Below are 21,842 nucleotides of genomic sequence, written 5' to 3'. Positions count from 1 at the left end.
AAGTACAGAAATCTCAGTTTAGGAAAAATAAGGAGCTGCTTATATTTAACTTAACTGATGTATATATGCTGCTCCTCAACACAGTGCTTGTAACATATGATTAGATATTTGCATTATAATTTCACAGACTATTCTTTCAAAACTGAAACTTTACACGGCTTATAAATTATGATTTTACAAAAGGACAAAAATAGTTTTAATTGCAACTACTTTGGAAAATCCAGGCTGAATTCTCACTCTAAGAGAGAATGACTGTTACATCTTATTCAGGATTAGTTCTCATAATCAGATAAGCCAGATACCATTCTTCTAGAAGCTAGGGGGCCATCAGTAGGAACATGGAAATTGCTGCAATTACAAAGCACTTTTGGTTATATTTTTTGCTGTAAAGGGATTTCATTGTCATCACTGCTAAGATTAATAGTGGATTTTTTTTTCAATTTGGCATCTTGCAGTAGTTTGGTGAATGCCAACCATCCCCTTTCCAGAAAATATCAAGTTCTAACAGCTGTGACTCACGTCAAGGGATTCAGCAAGATGCCTTGGCCATCTGCTGGCTTCCCGCAGGTAACCTCCTGCCACCATATCCATCAGCCTAGAACTGACAAGCAGAAAGTAGCTTCCAAAATCTGCCCTCCATCTTGAAACCTTCTCTTCTGGCCTTTCTATTCTTTTTGTGCCATAATTACCTGCAGGCTGCAACAAACAGATCCTCTTCTTATTTACCAGGGTGACCAACCGTCCCTGTTGGCCCAGGCTTGAAGGAGCTCCTAGGATGTGAGCTTCCAGTGATAAAACTGGGACAGTCCCAGGCAAACCAGGACAAGTTAGCCTCCTTACATTTACCCACCCAAGTCTGACCTCTTTTGCATTTGCTCCATTTTTATAGCTCAGCAGTTCTCAAACTTCAGCATGTAGCAGAGGTTTGATAGTTAAAATCTTCTTAAAACATATATTGCTGGGCCCATTGCCAGAGTTTCTTATTTGGGAGGTCAGGGATGGGACCAGGTAACATCCATTTATTACAAGTGATGCTGATGCTGCTGATCCAGGGGCCACGCTTTGAGAACCACTGCTCGAGTTCAACATCTGGCAGAGAAAACACAAATTTCCTCCCACAATGCAGCTCAGTATCTCGGATTCTACTCATGCTCCACCAGGTCATTTCACACACACAATTGCTATCCTAGGTATTCAAAACTGACACTATGGGTAGTGATGTTCAGTCCAGGCCTGGGAGAACAGTAGATGCCTCAACAAATGCCTGTGTGGTGTCACTGAGCCATATCTGGGTGTGACTAACATTTTCCCCTTATCAATTAGACAAAACAAAACAAAACAAACAAAAAAACACTGAGTCTCTTTATTCATCTCCTCCAGCAGTATCTTCACAATGCCTAACTCAGTAAAAGAAAACCATCTCATCTATTGTTAGTGAAGATATAAATTGGTACCACTCTTCTCCAGAGAAGTAGGATAACATGTATTTTAAAACTTCATAAATTGAGCATACCGTTTGACTCTGCAATCTCTCCATATCTGGGAATTTATCCTAAAGAACACACTCATATTTGACAAAGACTTAGCCACAAAATGCATCTCAGTAGTTTTCGTTGCTGCTGTTGTTGTTTGCAATAGAACAGCCTAAATGTCTATCAGTAGAAAATTAGAGAAATTAAGGTGCTTTTATTTGGTGGAATATTAGGCATGGTGACTTAGAAGAATTCGTAATAAATTTTTAAAAATATTTGTTACAAATTTCAGTGGGGAAAAAACAGTATAGTTGGATGAGCTCATGTTTAATTTCAATTTTTAAATATGGTAGATAAACATATTGAGATTCAACAAAAGTATTAAATGTAGCTATTTTAAATTATGATTCACTCTAAAAAGATTTTTAGCTTATCTAAATTTTTCAAGATTTGGCACAATAAAGATAAAATACTTTTGTAATAAAGATTCAAAACAACTAATTTTTCTTAAGGGAGGACAAGTGAGATTGTGACCATCATGACAGATGAGTGAGATTTCTGACTCCTGTTTCCTCTCATCATGGCTCTTTCCCAGCTTTCTGATGCTTTCCACACCCAGACTCACATCCATGTCACTCCTAGAGCATGTTCCACTCACAGCCTGCCTCTTGAGTCAGAAAGTGAGAGTCACTCAGTTGTGTCCGACTCTTTGTGACCCCATGGACTATATAGTTCATGGAATTCTCCAGGCAAGAATACTGGAATGGGCAGCCTTTCCCTTCTCCAGGGTATCTTCCCAACCCAGGGATCGAACCCAGGTCTCCTGCATTGCTGGCGGATTCTTTACCAGCTGAGCCACCAGGGAAGCCCTACTGACCTTTAAAACTGTTCTGTGCTTTCTGCCAGTGGCCCTGCAGCAAAGCTGCCAGTCTTCTGCCTGGAAAAAGCATGTGTCCTGCCCCATGCATGCATGTTCGGAAGTGCACGGCAGGTGGTAAACATGTCCCTCTGGGCATGGGTCCTGGTACTCACAATTTCCAGGGATGCCATGAGACTACAGGGCTCCCCACATAAAGGCACCTTGTCCCTCGGTGGCACTGCCCAGAATGTCATTCTCAGCTGCCTCCTTGGTCAGGCCCCAAGACAGGAGACTGTATTAGGACCTCCAGAGTCTTGGACTAGACCAGGACAAGAACGTCTTAAAATAATCATAGCAGGTGTCCCATGATCTTGCTAAATGCATCATGTGCACCATTTTGCAAACTATTTGCAGTTTGCTCATGACTTAACTTCAACACACTTAACAAAAGTTTTTGAATTTCACAGTAAATTTTGTGAAGAAAAACATTTTGGGGAAATAGAGCAAAATATATAACCCATAACCCCCCCTCCCCCACTCTACCAGAATCCGATGGTTGGAAGATCAGGGGTATAACCAAACAACTCGCTCTCACCAGTGGCACTCATCAGTGGCTGCTCCAGGCCCCACCCTTGAAGACACAAGATTAGCACAGCCACCTGACCTTCCAATCTTCACCTCCTGGCTGTCTCCACATCCAACAATATCTTGCTTCCATATCAAACAGAAACAACCCCCCACCACATGGGGAAGGACAGAATAGCGTGATTACTCTGACATACAATTATATCATGCTTGCAACTTTGTCTGAGTGTGTTCACAGGCACCATTTCATGTAACCCTCATATTTCTTATCCAGCATTGAGCAGTGTAGGGTGAAGATTAAGTCTGTAATGACAGAAGCTGCATTATACTCCCAGCTGTGCTAGCTGTGTGCTCTTTCACATGTGATTTGGCCTCCCTGAGCTTCAGTTTCCTCTTCTGTAAAATGGCCCACAGTGCCCAACTTAGAGATCTTCCATGAAGACTAGAGCTGACACATGCTAAGGCATCCAGCACAATGCTTGGCACGTTAGTGGTTCTCAGTGAAGAGCAGCTGTGAAGAACAATCGTCCTCTCCATTTTATGGGAGTCCTTCAAAGCATCAGTGGAAAAGTTGTGAAACTACCTGTATTATCATTACACCATTATTTGAGAACAATCTTGGGATTTAACTTATCCACTCCCTAATTCTTCTCACCACTGCCACCACCTAGGTTTACACCCTCCCCAGTCTTCTCTTGAACCACTTTCCCAACCCCTAGCTGGCCTCGGTGGCCTCAGGAGCCTCAGTCTTTTCCCTCTTCAAGCCATGATCTTTGAGATTAAGACCAAGGAACTGAAACTGAAGTTTCTCTCCTCCCAAAGAAAACTATGTGCTGTGCTGTGCTAAGTCACTCAGTCGTGTCTGACTCTTTGCAACTCCATGGACTGTAGCCCGCCAGGCTCCTCTCCATGGACTTCTCCAGGCAAGAATACTGGAGTGGGGTGCCATTTTCTTCTCCATAAAGAAAACTATACCAGATGCCTATGGCTTGCTCCTCAATGTGGCTTACAAGGTCCTCATTTACTTCTTCAACATTTCATCTCCCATCATGCCTTCCTCCTAACATCTAACACATGCAGCCTGTCCCCCAGCAATTGTGACCACCTTGCCATCCTCTGCGTGTGTTGCCTTTGTACCAGCCAGTACTTCTGCATGTCCCAACCTACCTTCTTTGCCTACAGATTTCTTTTCCTTTCAAAGCCCACTCAAATGCCATTTTCACTGTGAAGCCAACCTTCACTCCCCTAGGTAATTACCACTGCTCTGAGGCTACCAGGATGCACTGCACACCCTTCCTATGATCTCCTATAAATGACTGATTACAAGTCTCTCTCTCCCGATGCCTCAAAAGCAAGAACTCTTTAACAGCTAAGATTTATTGACTACCTACTACAAACCAGTTTCTCTTCCAAGCATTTTATATATATTACCACCTTTAATCTTCACCACCCTACAAGATAGCCACTACTATTATCCCCATTTTATAGGTAATTAAACTGATGCCTAAAGATGTTAAGTAACCTGTCCAAGGTCACGAGTTATCAGTGGCCAAGTCAGGATTCAGAATCAAAGCCCACACTCTTAACCGCTACACCATACAGTATTATACAGACCTAGCACTGAACTCAGTACCTGGGGAGTTGTAATGTCTGTATCACTTATCTTTTTCTATATAACAAAGTATTCCCCCCAAATAGTGGCTCAAAACAATAAACATTTACTGTCTCACAGTTTCTCTGGGTCAGGAATTCAGACACAGCGTATTTGGATGGTCTGTCTCAGGGTCTCTCGTGAGGTTGCTCTCAGGATACCAGTGTGGGCCGCCATCATCTGAAGGCTTGGCTGGACTAGAGGACAAGCTTCCAAGATGGCGGGTGCACAGGGTGCTGTCACGGGCAGGAGGCCCTGAGTCCTTCACATGTGGACCTCTCCTCCAGCTTCCTGAGGGCCCTCATGACATGGTTGCTGGCTTCCCCCCGGGTGATCAATCCAAGAGAGCAAGGCAAAAGCCATATGTCTGTTATGACCTAGCCTCAGAAGTCACACTCTGCCATTTCCACAGTATCCTATTAGTTACAGAGGTCAGCCTCATCTGGTGTTGGATAGACTACACAGGACTGTGACTACCAGAAAGTAAGAATTATTGGGGGGGGGGTGCTATAAATATGACATGAATCAGTAGAAAAATTACTAAGAATTGCTCTGTCAGGATCTCTGCTAGATAATAAGAAGTCTGGATTGGGTGGCCACTTGAGTTTCCTTTCTTCGAGCTTCCAAACTATGGCAGATTATTTTCAAATTCTCCTCAAATACACCATCAAGTGGATTCAGGGATTTAATTTCATTAAAGTCCAGTAGAGGCCGCAGGTGAGTATTTGCTAACTTGGCTTCCACTTTATGGTTTCAGGCAGTCAGCAAAGCATGAGAAATTCTACCAGTCTGAAACATAGTTATTTCCTTAACAGCAAAACAAGTCTATGTTTGATTTTGGGATTAATTCTATAGTTTGATGCCAGCATAAGCCCAGCCTCTGGACAAAGGCTTATCTTCTTTAGCAGAGTATCTGTGATTAAACTGAGGCAACTAAATCCCTTGTGTATAAGATAATAAAATCATTGGTTTTAGCCCTTCGGCCTTGCTTATTTTCAAGCCAAGGTTTTATTTGCTTAAAATAAATGCTTAATATGATTTGAGACCTATGAAAATAAAAAACTAATACTGAAATGAGGCACTATGCAGATACACTTTGATACTGAATACATGAAGTGAATCTTCTGCTAAACACCAGTCCATATCAGTGGAGATGAGAACCAAATGTGAGTGGCTCCCCACCACAGCTCGGGACCACTGCCTGACTGGACCTGAAGTATTTTACTTTGGAAGCTGGGGCAGCAACACGCTACAAGCTTCCCTGGATCCCGTCCTCTCCCAGTGCTTTCCACCCCCAACTGGCAAACTGCAGCACTCTAAATAGAGTTCCACTAGAGTGCAGCCATGCCCATTTGTTTATGAATTGTCCATGGCTGCAACGGCAAAGTTGAGAATTTGCAACAGAAATCATATGGCTTCCAAAGCCAAAAGTATTTACTATCTGGCCCTTTACAGAAAATGTTTGTGATCCCTCATCTACACTTCTGGCAGCTTGGTCTGAGGTCACCTATCATCAGCCCACATGTCTGTGTATGCTATATGCTTTTCTAAACATTTTAAATGGAGAACGGAGGTATTACTATTTCTGTTGAGGTATTATATACATAAAGTAAAGGCAAAATTTTATGGTATATAAAAAAATTAGAACACAGTGAGTTTTTACCGAAGTATTACCTGTGCAACCACTTCCCAGATCAAGATGATATTTCCAAGCCCCCATCTCAGTCAATATCCCCCCAAACAAAGGGCATCATTATTTTAACTGCTATCACTTTGACCACAAATTTGTTTCTCTATTCCTGGACTTCATATAAATGGAACCACGCATTGTTTCACTGGGCATTATAAGTTAGCGGCATTTTCACATGCTGTAGAATGGAGCAGTTTGTTCTTTTTCATTGCTGTGCAATATTCAGTTGTATGAATATACCACAGTTCCTTCAACTACTCTTCTGTTGATGGAAATTAGGTTCTTTCTGGAATTTTGCTATTATGAATAAAGCCGCTATGAACATTTATTTGGTTACTCCATGTGGGATGTGGGATCTTAGTTCCCTAACCAGGGATCGAACCTGAGCCCCCTGCAGTAGAAGTTCAGAGTCTTAACCACTGGACCAACAGGGAAGTTTGCCAAAATATTGTTTTAGTGTATAAAATCTTCTGAGGACAAAAGTTCAAAATATCCCTTCCCCCAAGCTTCGTATTATGCTGTGTATCCTGTGTCCGACCGGCTATCCCAGGCATTACTTGTGGGCATGCCGGGTTTTGATATACAAAACCATGACCCTGACAATATACTGGCACTTTTCAAATTGATCTTGTTAAATCCTATCAAAAACTCTAACTCAACATATGGCAGATGAGGACAAGAGTGCTCAGGAAGGAGAAACACCTTGACCAAGGTCATGCAACTGGATCAGTGGCATACAAGGTCTCCCATCAAAGTTTGGTCTCCTTACTAAAAGCAGGAAGACCAGATCTACATTTATCACAGAGTTAGGGAAGCACAAGTTTAGGCACTAACAACCTCAGCTCCTTATCTTCCTGTTTAACCACCTTATCAGTTCAAATATAATTAAATTATGCAATAGCTCCTGAGTATAACTTCCCATACAGCAGACTTAAGCCATTATTATTTCACACTACACTCTGTGTCTGAAGACACTGCTACCTAGCTTGATAAGGGTAGAAAAATAAGAAGCTATAAACACCCTGTAAAAATCTAACATTGAAAGATGACCACAAATCATAGGATTTCTCATACAGGTATGGATTTGTAAAAACAAACAAACAAATAATCAAAAACCCTACAGGTTTTCTATTTTCTACTCAAGTCTCTACTGCATGCAGAAGTTGACTTAAATGGCATGAATCAGAAAATGATAATGGGAACTGAGTGAAATTCTCATAAATCATGTTACTAAGTATAGCTACAACTTAGATGTGAAACCCAATTAAACAGATGGTCACATGCTGTCAGAATCAGCCCCTAATCAATAAAGATGTTCATTTTAGAAAATCGCCTCAATTTTCCACTTCTTCAGTAGAGCAAAAAGAAGGCAGTTGGGGGTTGGAGGGGGTCCCAGGAAACCCAGTGGGGAAATGTATAAGAAGGAACTCCACCTGTCTTAATTTGTAGTCCAGAAAATAAGAAAGAAGAGAAAGAAAAAAAGTTACCCATAGGACTCCTTGTCATCTTGCCTGAGAATGTAATTTACAATGAGAGCAAGCACTGGTCATTAGGAAAATAGAAACAGCTTGAATCTCTTAATTAAAATACTGCTTCAAATTGTCCATTCCCCTCTGCTCCTGAGCTTTGTGAAACCACTTGGTTACCCTGAAATGGCTGCTTCTTCAGTAAACCTCTGATATAATCAGCTCTTCTCAGATTAAAAAAAAAGGTTGGACAGGGATGAATTCTGGAGGCAAAAATATTATTAGGCATACTTAAATCCCCCAAAGAGCAGTAAGCATTCACTGACATTGGAAAGTGAATGTGGAAATATTGGTGAAGAATCTATCTCAATGCTTTTTCTGGCGTAAGAACTGATCTATTACATTCACTAGAATAGTGAAAATTCTGTCTACCAATGCCAAGAAGTGATGAAACTGAGAACTGGTGAAAACACTCTGTACTTTGGAACACTCACTATGGAAAACATTGGGTGTTACCTAGTAAAGTTGAGTATTTGCACAGTAATTCCACTCATAGTATATACCTAAAACACTTGTTTCAGGGGACACGTATGAGAATATTCAGAGCAACACTGTTTAGAAGAGGGAAAACCTAGGAAAAGGGAAACTCGTAGCTCTGTAGAACAGATAAGTAATCTAGGGTACAGTCATACAACGGAATGTTACACAGCAGTGAAAATGAAAGTCCTACTGCCACATGCTCCCTGGATGAATCTTAAAAAAATGCTGAAAGAAAATCACAGTTGCTTAAGATTGCATGCAATATAATTCCATTTTATTATGCTAAAATAACAAAAAATAAACAATATATTGCTTAGGGATATGTAAATGGCTTCAAATTTCTTTAAAAAGAGAAATGATAAACAAAAAAATCAGAACTGGGCAATGATGGGGAATAAGAAAGGGATGGAGAGGAACATAGACAGATGCAATGACATCAGGAATGTTCTGGTTCTTGGATGTGTGGTGGGTTCATAAACATTATTTATTTTATTATATGTTTTCTTACATACTTTCTAACTTTCTGTGTTCTAGCATGTTACATATATTCTTTTCCATGTACCTAGTAAAACATTTTCTTTAAAAATAGATAATTCAAATAATTTTCTATCACTCAATAAGTTATTCCAAATGATATAACTCATATTATATAAACAAAACCCATATTATTATAAATAGTAGCTATAATTACTATCTAAAATGTAAGTGCCCATGTAACACATGCAGCTTAGCGCTCAACTCAGAGCTATAGCAAAGCGTCGTGTTGTATATTTTAAATAGATACAATTTTTATTTGTCAATTATACCTCAATAAAGCTGGGGGCGGGGGAAGAAAGCAATGGCATTTTCATAATAATACACCGCCAGCTAACATATTGTTATGTACTAGCCCATACCAGTTCCAGTTCTGTAGACAGTGTCATTCCCCAAAGTGGCCACATGAGGGCGACGCTAAAAAGGTGTGCCTGCTGGGAGTGGGCTATTCTCTCTGGTCAGGGAGTCCTGCCGGAGGACCTGCCACGAGTGGGCAGACAGAAGGCCTCAATGAGAAGGTGGTATTCAAGCAAGGATTTGAAGGAAGATTTGATCTGCACAAACCATGCAGATCACTTTGGGAGATTTTCCAAGGCAAAGAGAATCCCGAGGACAAATGCCTGGAAGGAAGAATATTTTGTGGTCCAGGAACAGGAAGGAGGCCAGTGTGGCTGAAACAGAGGGGGGACAAAGGCAGCATGATAACAGGCCTCAGGGCCACTTCAAGTAATGTGGCTTGTATTCTGTGTGAGATGGGATGCTAATAATGGGTTTTGAGCAAAGGAGGGACATGAGACAACTGTAAAAAGCATTAAAATGGCTACAATGTTATATTTAGACTAGATCAAAGGGGGATGAGTTCAGAAGCAGGGAGGCAAGTGAGGAGGGTATTAGAGGGATCCTAGGGGAAACAGCAGGGGCAGGCCAAGGGTAGCAAGTCCTCATAAATTCCATCACCTGCATTCACCAAACAGCAAAGAGACAGGCTTAAAACCATGGGATTAGATGTGCACTTAAAATCATGGAATTAGATGCACACACCATACAAGCGAGGGTGTGTGGAGACCAGAAGAGGTGCAAGGGGAGGTGAAAAACCAGCAAGGGCATCAGCGGGAATAGCCTGCCCTTCCACAACAGCTCACTGCCAATCTGCACTCAGTGTCTGTCATTTTTGTCAATGTCTTCATATTTTTACTACACATGGATGGACCTGTGGACAATATATAGAACTGTTCTGCATGCTTTTCAACTCTTTTTTTATGATGTCTTCTTCCATGTACTCTCCCAAGTTGTTTTTTTCACACATACACACAACCTATTATTTGTGAACTTCATCCATGTCACTCTGGCCATTCATTGTGCACTGCTGCATAGCACGCCCTTGTGTGAACATGACACATTTCATTCATTTTCTTTTGGTGCGCCAGGTAAGTTATTCCCCTTTTGCTGATGTTATAAAGAACACTGCTATAAGCATTCTCAAGTGGGCCTCCCCATGTGAGACTTCTCTAGGGCACTGCTTCCCCAAGTATGTTAGCCTCACCTGAAGGGCTTAATAAAACAGATTTCTGGGCCCCATATCCAGGGTTTATGAACAATAAGTCTAAAGTAGGGCCCAAGAATTTGCATTTCTAACAAGTTCCCCTGGGGTTCTGTTGCTGATAGTCGCTGGACCACACTTTGAGTGACAGCATTTGGGCACATGTCAAGAGCTTAAATGACATTCATGGACATATACATCCATCTTTGGCTTTTCCAGGTGTTGCCCAATTGTGCAGCAAGGTGGGTGAACCAATTTACATTTCCACTAGCACTACGCATCTCTGTCGTCAACACTTGGTGCTGTCAGATTCTTTTATTTGTGGCAATATGATCCTTAATAATGTTTTTAACTTATGGTATTTATAATTATGTACCTAATTTGTTGCTGTTGTTTAGTCACTCAGTTGTGCCTGACTCTTTGGGACTCCATGTACTGTAGCCTGCTAGGCTCCTCTTTCCATAGGATTTCCCAGACAGGAATACTGGAGTGGGTTGCCATTTCCTTCTCCAGGGGATCTTCCCAGCCCAGGGATCGAACCCACATCTACATTGGCAGGTGGATTCTTTACCACTGGGATACCTGAGAAGCCCACATACTAGTACATGTAAATAAAAGAAACTCAAGACTTTACATTCCAGGATTATTTAGAGCATTTCAAAGCTTTTCTTAACAGCTTCTAAAATCTGCCCAGTTACCTACTTGTTTTTCCCATCAATCCTAGAAATAAAACAAACATTAGTAAGACCACCATGACAGAAAAGTGGAAACTTGTTCCACTTTCATGGCCAGCGTCACTGCAGTTTTATATACTGTAGTTGTTTTCCTTTTTTTTTTAAACTTAATGGTTATATAAAGCTTGGGCTTCCCTGGTGGCTCAGATGGTAAAGAACCTGCCTGCAATGCTGGAGACCTGGGTTGGATCCTTAGATCAGGAAGATCCCTTGGAGGAGGGCATGGCAACTCACTCCAGTATTCTTGCCTGGAGAATTCCATGGACAGAGGAGCCTGGGGGGCTACAGTCCATGGTATCACAAAGAGTTGGACACGACTGAGGAACTAACACTTTCTTATATAAAACTTTCAAAAAAAAAAACTTATAAGGTAAAGAAAATGAAGAAAGCTGGACATATAGTCAGGGAAACAAACTTTCTTCACCAACATACCTGGTCACTTGTAGGGGGAAATAAAGAATGCCCTACTCTTAAATCACAGTTCTGCCCATTCTGGAACACATTAAGAAGACAAGGAGCCAGTACTCACGGATCTGGTTGGTGGATGCACTGTAGAAGGCATTGACAGTCGTTGGATTTGTAAACCACCTGTAGAAAGAGAAAGAAACACCACCAAGTGATCACCATTATCCAGGCAGGAGTGCACTGAAACACATACAAGGTGGCACAATTTATTAGCAAATAACCAGGGAACAATGGGGAAGTGGGACATGTGGGGAAATTATCACCTCAGTTAAGGGTTATTGCTCTGCTCTATGAACAATCTCATCCTAAACCGAACATATCTGGTTATTCAACATTACTGAAAATGGAAAAGGGTACCAAGGCTTCTGAAACAACTTTAATGAAAAATTTCTCAAATCTAAAGGGATCTACCCACAGATGGAAACAGAGCAACACACTGATGTTTAGCAGGCCCTGTTCAATGGGACCACGGGACAGCTGAGTTTTGTAGGTTGACTTGTCCATTAAAGGTTTGAGACGGGTGACAACATAGAAGCCCATGTAAAGAGAGATAATAAAGCAAAACCATGCTACCCAGAAGGTCTGCCAGCTCCCATAGAACATTTACTGATTTAAGCACCAAAGGTTCTAATGGCTCATCTGGGCTCTGTCACTAATTAGCCAGGCTGTGGTGCACAAGTTGCCTATCTTCCTGGTTCAGTTTCTCTATAACACTAAGGTACTGCACTAAGAGATCTTGGGAGTGCCTTCCAGCTATGAAGAGTCTACACTGCATTTTAAATGCACAGGAGGTTACTTAGATTGGACTCAGCAAATTTTCTCTGTAAACAGATTATAAACATTTAGGTATTTCCTGGACCAAGAGGCAAAATCAAGGATATTATGTAGGTACTTTTATAGTGAGAGAAAATTTTCTATCAAGTTTCATTGATGAAAGTCAAAATATAATAATCGAGTACAATTTTTAGTAATATGGGCCTTTTAATGAGAGGAATGAAATTCTTCAGTGGCAGAACATTACGCTTTGAGGTTCAAAGTTAGTGCTTCCTACCATCAAACTGACCATGAACATTTATCTCTAAACATCATTCTTAGCTTCTGGGCTGTACAAAACCATGCATCGGGCAAGATTTAGCCCTCAAGCCACAGTTTGCTGACCCCTGAGTTTATGCCTGTGAGTTTCAGGCACTGCCCTTTATGATTAAAACCAAGCCTTTGCCTTAAGCTAAAGTACTCAAAATAAACATATAAATCCCTTTTTGGGACAATCATTTTACCAATTTATGTCTAAAAGAGTAATTATGTCAGACTAATAATTTATGTCAGACTAACATGAAACTGGTAGGAAATCCAAGTGCTCATTCTACTTGGTTCACCCATACCTTCTCCTCTTATAAAAAGCCCATGACTGCCATCTTGTTATTATCATTAGTAGCAGCAGCAGCAGCAGCTAACACTCACTGAGCACTTATTATGCCCTATGCACTTTCTAGCCACAAGTTAATAACTCCTATAGTTTCTATGGGGGAAAAACTATTTCACAGGAAAGGGCAATGACACTGACAAACACTATATACTCGCACAAGGTCTAGTCTGTCTGACTTCAAACCAGTTTTCTTCAGCATTATACTGGAGACAACACTGGAAATCAAGAAAGAGTGCCTCTTGTCAAAACTGAAACCTATACTCATTTCCATAAAATATATATATTCTTTGCCTTCAAATTTTAGGATTCGTGTTTCAATAAACCCTAATGTTTGACACAAATTTACTGGCTGGCTTACCTTTTTAAGGAAGAAAGCACAGGAGAAAGCACATTTACTGACCTAATGTCACTACTTGTAGTTAAATATAATTAAGCATCCTCCCAAAGATGTCCATACTTTCATCTCTGGATCTTGTGGATATGCTACATTGCATGGCAAAAAGGACTCTGTAGGTGTAATTAAGGTCAAGGAGCTTAAAACAGGGCAATTATTCTGACTATCCCAGGCTAGCCTAATCTAATCACACACATTCTTAAAAATGTGGAACCTTCTCTGACTTGAACCCTAGATATGCAACAGGGAAGAAAGTAAGAAGAGATGTTGCAGAACAAAAAGTTAGAGAAATTTCAAGGACAAGGAGGATTTGACATGCCGTGGCTGGCTGTGAGATGTAGGGGCCACAGCAAAGAGCAGACAGAGTCCTCTAGGAGCTAAGAGTGGCCAACGGCTGACAACCAGTGAAGAAGTAAGAACCTCAGTCCTACAACCACAAGGAATTGGATCTGCCAATGCTTGAATGAGACTAGAAGAGGGTTCTTTCCAGGGGCTCCCGCTAAGAGCCAAGCCAGCTGACATCCTGATTTCAGCCTTATGAAAATGGAAGCTGAGAAATCAGCCAAGCCACCCCACATTTCTGACCTACAGAATTGTGAGGGACCACATTTGTGTTGTTCTGACTTGCTGATAAGGTTGTTATAATTCATTACAGCAGCAATGGGAAACTATTATACAAAGAATCCAGCATTTTTACGTCTGCTCTTTGAGTCAAGAGGGAAGAATCCAGGTGCCTCTCAACTTGGCTTCTAAATCACATTGGGCTGAACCACAGTATGTACCAAAGATGAAATGTGTTCCTAGAACTCATCTCTTCTCTGCCCATTCCTCCCAACTCCCCTCCCTTTAGCAAAGAATAAACTCAAAATATTAGGGTAAGAGCCATGTAGAGACAGTTTCTAACTTCTAGAGGACAAAGGCAGACAAAACAAAAAAATCAAACAACCAGATGGAGCCTGATGGGGCCTCTGAAACTTCAGTAAGAATTACTAAGACATCTTATATGAGACGCATGATCGAACCTTTCTTGATTTCCCAGAGCTCCCTGAGTCTAGGATGTATTTGGAGCCTTGGAGATATTAAGCTGCTGTACTAACAGAGCCTACCAGTTGTGGATGCTATTATTTCTTCTCCTGGGATAGTACCCACACCAAATCAGTCTTTAGATATTTTATATACCTCCCTGATTATATCTGAATATATCATATATTTAGTTGTACTATTCTCCAGTATAACGTGACCTATGTTGGTTTTAATACCTGTTTGTAATTTTTTTATATTCTTCTCAAGAAGTGGACTCAAGTTTTCTCCTCTTGATTATAGGCTAGCCTTGGTGACTCACTTCTAAAGCATAAAGTGCAGTGGAAATAATACCACATGACTTCCAGTAATCAGAGAAGAAAAATAAAAGGAATCCAGATTGGAAAAGAAGAAGTAAAACTCTCACTGTTTGCAGATGACATGATCCTCTACATAGAAAATCCTAAAGATACAACCAGAAAATTACTAGAGCTAATCAATGAATATAGTAAAGTTGTAGGATATAAAATTAACACACAGAAATCCCTTGCATTCCTTTACACTAACAATGAGAAAACAGAGAAATTAAGGAAACAATTCCATTCACCATTGCAAAGAAAAGAATAAAATACTTAGGAATAAATCTACCTAAAGAAACAAAAGACCTATATATAGAAAACTATAAAACACTGATGAAAGAAATCAAAGATGACACAAATAGATGGAGAAATATACCATGTTCTTGGATCGGAAGAATCAATACAGTGAAAATGAGTATACTACCCAAAAGCAATCTGTAGATTCAAAGCAATCCCTATCAAGCTACCAATGGTATTTTTCAGAGAGCTAGAACAAATAATTTCACAATTTGTATGGAAATACAAAAAACCTTGAATAGCCAAAGCAACCTTGAGAAAGAATGGAACTGGAGGAATCAACCTGCCTGACTTCAGACTCTACTACAAAGCCACAGTCATCAAGACAGTATGGTACTGGCACAAAGACAGAAATATAGATCAATGAAACAAAGTAGAAAGCCCAGAGATAAATCCACGTGCCTGTGGACACCTTATCTTTGACAAAGGAGGCAAGAATATGCAATGGAGAAAAGACAATCTCTTTAATAAGTGGTGCTGGGAAAACTGGTCAACCACTTGTAAAAGAATGAAACTAGAACACTTTCTAACACCATACACAAAAATAAACTCAAAATGGATTAAAGATCTAAATGTAAGACCAGAAACTATAAAACTCCTAGAGGAAAACATAGGCAAAATACTCTCTGACATAAATCACAGCAGGATCCTCTATGACCCGCCTCCCAGAGTAATGGAAATAAAAGCAAAAATAAACAAATGGGACCTAATTAAACTTAAAAGCTTTTGCACAATGAAGGAAACTATAAGCAAGGTGAAAAGAAAGCCTTCAGAATGGGAGAAAATAATAGCAAACAAAGCAACTGACAAAGAATTAATCTCAAAAATATACAAGCGGTTCCTGCAGTTCAATTCCAGAAAAATAAATGACCCAATCAAAAAATAGGCCAAAGAACTAAACAGACATTCCTCCAAAGAAGACATATAGATGGCTAACAAACACATGAAACAATGCTCAACATCACTCATTATCAGAAAAATGCAAATCAAAACCACAATGAGGTACCATCTCACGCCAGTCAGAATGGCTGCTATCAAAAAGTCTACAAACAATAAATGCTGTAGAGGGTGTGGAGAAAAGGGAACCCTCTAACACTGTTGGTGGGAATGCAAACTAGTACAGCCACTATGGAGAACAGTGTGGAAATTTCTTAAAAAACTTGAAGTAGAACTGCCATACGACCTAGCAATCCCACTGCTGGGCATATACACTGAGGAAACCAGAATTGAAAGAGACACGTGTACCCCCATGTTCATTGAAGCACTGTTTACAATAGCCAGGACATGGAAGCAACCTAGATGTCCATTGGCAGACGAAGGGATAAGAAAGCTGTGGTACATATACACAATGGAATATTAGTCAGCCATTAAAAAGAATGCATTTGAATCAGTTCTAATGAGGTGGATGAAACTGGAGCCTATTATACAGAGTGAAGTAAGTCAGAAAGAAAAACACCAATACAGTATGTTAATGCATATATATGTAATTTAGAAAGATGGTAACGATGACCCTATATGCGAGACAGCAAAAGAGACACAGATGTAAAGAACAGACTTTTGGACTCTGTGGGAGAAGGTGAGGGTGGGATGATTTGAGAGAATAGCATTGAAACATGTATATTATCATATGTGAAATAGATTGCCAGTCCAGGTTTGATGCATGAGACAGGGTGCTTAGGGCTGGTGTGCTGGGATGACCCTGAGGGATGAGATGGGGATGGAAGGGTGGGAGGTTCAGGACGCGGAACACAGGTATACCCATGGCTGATTCATGTCAATGTATGGCAAAAAACACTTCAGTATTATAAAGTAATTAGCCTCCAATTAAAATAAATTAATTAATTTTAAAAAATACCACATGACTTCCAATCCTAGGCAATTAAAGGTGATACAAGCTCTCCCTGGTAAACACATGTGCACTCTTATTCCTTCTTTTTCGGGAAACTTTTTCAAAATTTCTTGCTCAATCAGCACACCACAAAGAAGCCCAGTACACATGGAGAGGCCATCTCAGGCCTTCCAGACCACAGCCAGCATCAATCATTCTAGACTAGGAGAGGAAGCCTCCCATGTGACTCCAGCCCCTGCCACTGTCTGACTGCAACTGCAGGCAACACTATGAGCAAGAAGCAGCCAGCAGGGCCCAGTGACCACCAGAGCCATGCTAGAGAAAAATGAATAATTATTGCTGCTTTACTCCTCTAATTTTGGGGGTGATTTATTACACAGCAAAAGGTAACTGAAACACTGAAAAGCTGCCTGTCCACAGATAAAGTCCTAGCCATTGGATTGAATTTCTCCAGGAAAAAAAAAAATGTTTTATTTGCCCAGCACAGAGGTTTTAGAAGTACTGAACCAGAATTCCTTCAAATGAGGCATGCAATCAATCACTAGTTCTCCATGGTCTTTGTCACTTCCTACCATGTCTAGGTCAACACGTGTTAACTAATTGGGCCCTGAAGGCATATGAGTTTGTACAACTTACCTCCCAACAAGATTTTAAGTTCCTCTTGGACTAAGACTATTGCCTAAGTGGTATATGCTGAGCAAAAATTCATTAAAATCTATTTAAATCATTGTATTGCTATGTATGCATGCATGCATGCTCAGTCACTTTAGTCGTGTCTGACTCTTTGTGACCCAAAGACTGTAGCTTGGGTCATGGACTGTAGCTTGTGACCCATGGACTGTAGCTTGCCAGGCTCCTCTGTCCATGGGATTCCCCAGGCAAGAATACTAGAATGGGTTACCATGCCCTCCTCCAAGGGATCTTCCCGACCCAGGGATCGAACCCACGTCTCCTGCATCTTCTGTAGTGCAGGTGGAGTCTTTACCACTGAGCCACCAGGGAAGCCCATCGCTATGTATACATCTACTTAAATAAACAAAGGGTGTCATTCAAGTGCTTTGAATTCTTTTTGTTATGTCTTTACAGTGTTCCTGCAGTCTGTGTTTGGGGAAGGATTTGGCAGATGAGGTAGGAAAAAGGTCTCATAAATTTCAAAAATATATGGAGATGAAATTGTACTGGACAATGGGATATGTGAAAGGAATATGATGATGAAATGCAAAAATCTAAAGGAAAAGGCACTGATACTCTGGATTTCTTTGAACAATATAAAATAGATATATGTCAGGCTAAAGTTTTGCATTTTACCTGTTAACTCTCAAAGATAGTCTAGGGGAATGTGGAATGGGAAAAGCATAGAGTATTTACTGCTTTATTTTTCATATCCTGCAGATTGCATCCATCCCATTCCATGCTGTGGGTAATTCTGGGCAGGACCATAATCTGTAGAGACATTTGATGTATTTTTACATATTTTTCAGAAGCTAGAGGAAAAAAAACCCAGACATGTCTAGTCACAGTAGAATGAGAGTGAGTTAATAGGGAGGCTGGCTTAAAATCACTTCTGTCAAAGAAAGAGGATCCTGAGGGAAAGAAATTACTTTTGACTCAAGCTGAGCAGTGAAGTAAATCCTCTATTTTTAAGCAGGCTGATGAAGTGACAATTCTGAGACCCAACCCCTAAATATGTACCTTCAGGGATGACCACCCAATTAATTTCATTCTTGCTGACATTCCCCATCGTGTTAGAAACTTCTTAACGCACATTAGTGCAGCTAAAATGGATTCCATGAGAATGAAAGATAAAGGGTGTTTATCTCCTATACCCACAAAGAAGCAAAACATTTATTTCAGGGCTTTGTGTAAATATAACCACGATGTGCTGTTCAAAGAAAACCAGTGTAGTGGAGCTACTCCAGAATCATCCTCACTCAATTAACTCCTGAATTTGTAGACCTAAAAAGATGTCAATTACAGTTACCAGGTATCATGAAGCTAAAATTCGCCACAATGCCTGAAAAGGACCCACCCGAAATTTCTTTTTAAAAAAAATGTCTGTCATACCACTGTACTGTGCAAAGAGAATCTTAAATTTCTTAATGTTGTTTTCCCTGAAATAAGACATATGGTCTGAAGAATGACTAGCACTGCACTGATTTTCATTCCAGCAGAACTTTTCCAGAAACATTAACCAATTTAATGTTCTTGTGAAAGAGGTATTTGTTTTCATTGACAGAGAAGGAAAAGACACAAATCACACAGTTTGCTTAAGCCCACAGTCAGTCAGCACTTTTCCGAGGCATAAATATTAAAAATAGTCAAGGCCATTAAAGTCTTACAGCCCATCGGCATTTCAGGATGATGTTAAAAATAGCACATTTAGGAGTTTTTAAATTAGCAAGCCAGGCCTTGCTACACATCCAAATGAATAATGACATTTTGAAATTAAAAAAATTAACTTGGCAGCATCTCCAATATAGAAGAAACCCTGAGAAGACCCTGAGAGTTCACAAAAATACTGGTGAGAAGCTTGAATTTTTCATAAGTTGCAAAAACAAGAGTTTGAACTTATCTGAAGTAGACCTGAAGGGGCAGAACACTTTACTTATTACATGTAGCTGCTCACTGAGATACTGGAAACTATTAATATGTGAAGCTGTGAGATTTGAGAAGCTGGTTTAAGAATCCTAAATCTAAAATTTCTGTTGAACAGTTCAGGTTGGGAATGAAACAAGCAGGATGGCCTGAAAGATATTGTGATGAGAAGAGAAAATGAAGGACAGTGGGGCAGATGGCTACACATCAGCTATGTGTCATTTCCAAAGAAGTTCCAAAGCCTTCTGCTTCCTTTCTTTGGGCTTCTGAGTGGAGTCAGGGATAGGTAAGGGGAAGAGTTCAGCTTCAGGCCTACTCCTTAAACACTTTTACTTTGCAGATGGATGCTGTAAGAAGATTTGAAGGGCAGAGGGCAGGAGGGCTAGATGGGAGCCCTGGCTAAGAGGGAGAGGTGGTAATCATAGCCTTAAGCCAAGGGATGGTCAAGGGCCTAGAGTTTTTCCTAGAGGCCAGAACAGAGGTGGGAGTTGGAAGAGAGAGTAATGAGAGACCCAGAGAGCATAAAAAAGCCAGCAAAAAATCTGAAGACCAGAATTATCAGCCAAGGTTAACACATGGGCCATGAAAAAAAAAATTGGGGCCATAGAAGTCAGGCTTCCAGCTATGACACATGAAAAGGTCAACAAATCCTTTCCACCAAAATCAGGTATAAAAAATGGACAAAATTGTCAACAAGCAACCATTTTAGGGCCCTGGAGACTGATTGAAGGCAAACAACACATTGAAAAACATTTAATTTTGAAAAATGGCCAGAACTGAAGAAGTAGAACAGGAGTCTGTAGTCTTCTTGCCCGGGACTGCTCCCATCCCTCCCAGTTTGATCAGAGAGAACATTTTTGACTACGATAGGACTGGCTGGAAAATCAGCAGCTTTGCTGCCACAGCGGGTGAGCTCACTTGCGGTCATGGTAGAAAGTTGCAGCTCTGTCAGCTAGAAGTGATGAACTTGGTAGAAAATAAATGAAGAAAACCCACACCTTTGTTCCCCTGAAGTTACAGTTCCCATTGGGAAAAGTGACAGAGCAGCCAGAAATGTAAAAGGGAGATAGTATAACTGAAAGAGTCATAGAAGCGTGGAGAAAAGCTCTCCACACATCCCTGGCTGAGTGGGAAATTAGGCATGTGTACAGGGGAGACCCCAGAGAGCCCAGTGGAAAGTAAACTGCAAGGGTGATTGAGAACGGCTTGTGACTTGGAATGCACTCCGAACTCCGACACAGATCAACTGGCAGAGGACTGAGCTATGAAGACACAGGGGCAGCATTCATGAAGTGAGGCTAAAAAACAAAAATAAGAATTTAAAAACTGAGCAGAGACATCCATGGTCACATACTGTAGCCAAGACAGATTCTATAGAGTAAGCCCAGGAAAGTTACTTTTAAAAAAGCCTCAGAAAAATAAATCAGAATCCACAGTTGCTACAATACATTATCGAAAAGGTCATTTTCAACAATGACAAAAAATAATGCTAGAAGAAAAACTGTACAAAAGGAAAAAAAGCAATCAATAAAAACTGACTCTGAGTGAGCCCAGATGTTAGATTTAGCAAAGACTTGAAAGCAATCATTGTAAATTAGTTCAAAGAATTAAAGTAAACTGTATTCAAACAATTAATGGAGAATATGATGACAAATGACAACAAAGAATCATAAACAAACAAAATCTATTTTTTAAAAAAGCAAATGGAACTTTTGGAGTTGAAAAGTACAAAAATCAAAACGAAAATGTGTTAATGAGTCAAAAGCAAATTTGAGAATGCAGAAGAAAGAACTGGTAAATTTGAAGATAGCTCAAAAGAAATTACCCAATCTGGAGAAGACAGAGAAAACAACCTTGGAGAACTGGGTCATAGTGGAACAGAGTACAAATATCAACAGGCAGAACAGAAATTAATGTAAACCTGAGCTGAAGAACTTCTCAGTTGTAAGCCTCTTGTTCATTTTATAAAATGGGGATAATAAATAGAAACAACACCTCACAGAATTGACTAGAGGATAAATATGAATTAAAATATATAAGTCACTTCCCAGAACATTATAAACACATATTAATTTTTACTTCCTGTCATCATCATGATCATTGAGAATCACAACTGGCCTTGACCCCAAAAGTTCCTAGTGAAACCTCCCCACCTGTAGGAAAAGTTTCTACCAGTAGCTGGGAAAAGTGGTATAAATCATAACTGTTATGAAGAAAAATAATCAGAGCTATCAGTTCTTTGATATGCATTAGCTTAACGAATATCATTATTCCATAATCACAGGCATACCTCGGAGATTGTGAGTTCAGTGATAGATCGCCATAATAAAGCAAACATCACAAAATTTTTTTTGGTTTCCCAGTGC

General features: G+C 40.3%; 1 protein-coding gene across 2 annotated transcripts in view; it reads right to left on the bottom strand.

Annotated features, from left to right (window-relative positions):
* PHEX (phosphate regulating endopeptidase homolog X-linked) overlaps positions 1-21,842 on the bottom strand; it is a 196,015-nt gene that overhangs the window by 33,424 nt on the left and 140,749 nt on the right. For both annotated transcript variants that reach the window (XM_043459539.1, XM_043459540.1), the window contains exon 16: positions 11,601-11,659. In XM_043459539.1, coding sequence (XP_043315474.1) covers positions 11,601-11,659 — 59 coding nt within the window. The remainder of the gene's footprint in view (positions 1-11,600; positions 11,660-21,842) is intronic.

Source organism: Cervus canadensis, chromosome X (genome assembly GCF_019320065.1).
Source record: "Cervus canadensis isolate Bull #8, Minnesota chromosome X, ASM1932006v1, whole genome shotgun sequence".
In the NCBI taxonomy this organism is placed as follows: Eukaryota; Metazoa; Chordata; class Mammalia; order Artiodactyla; family Cervidae; genus Cervus; species Cervus canadensis.
Note: the sequence above shows the minus strand (reverse complement) of the source record. Positions and strands in the feature narration are given on the sequence as shown.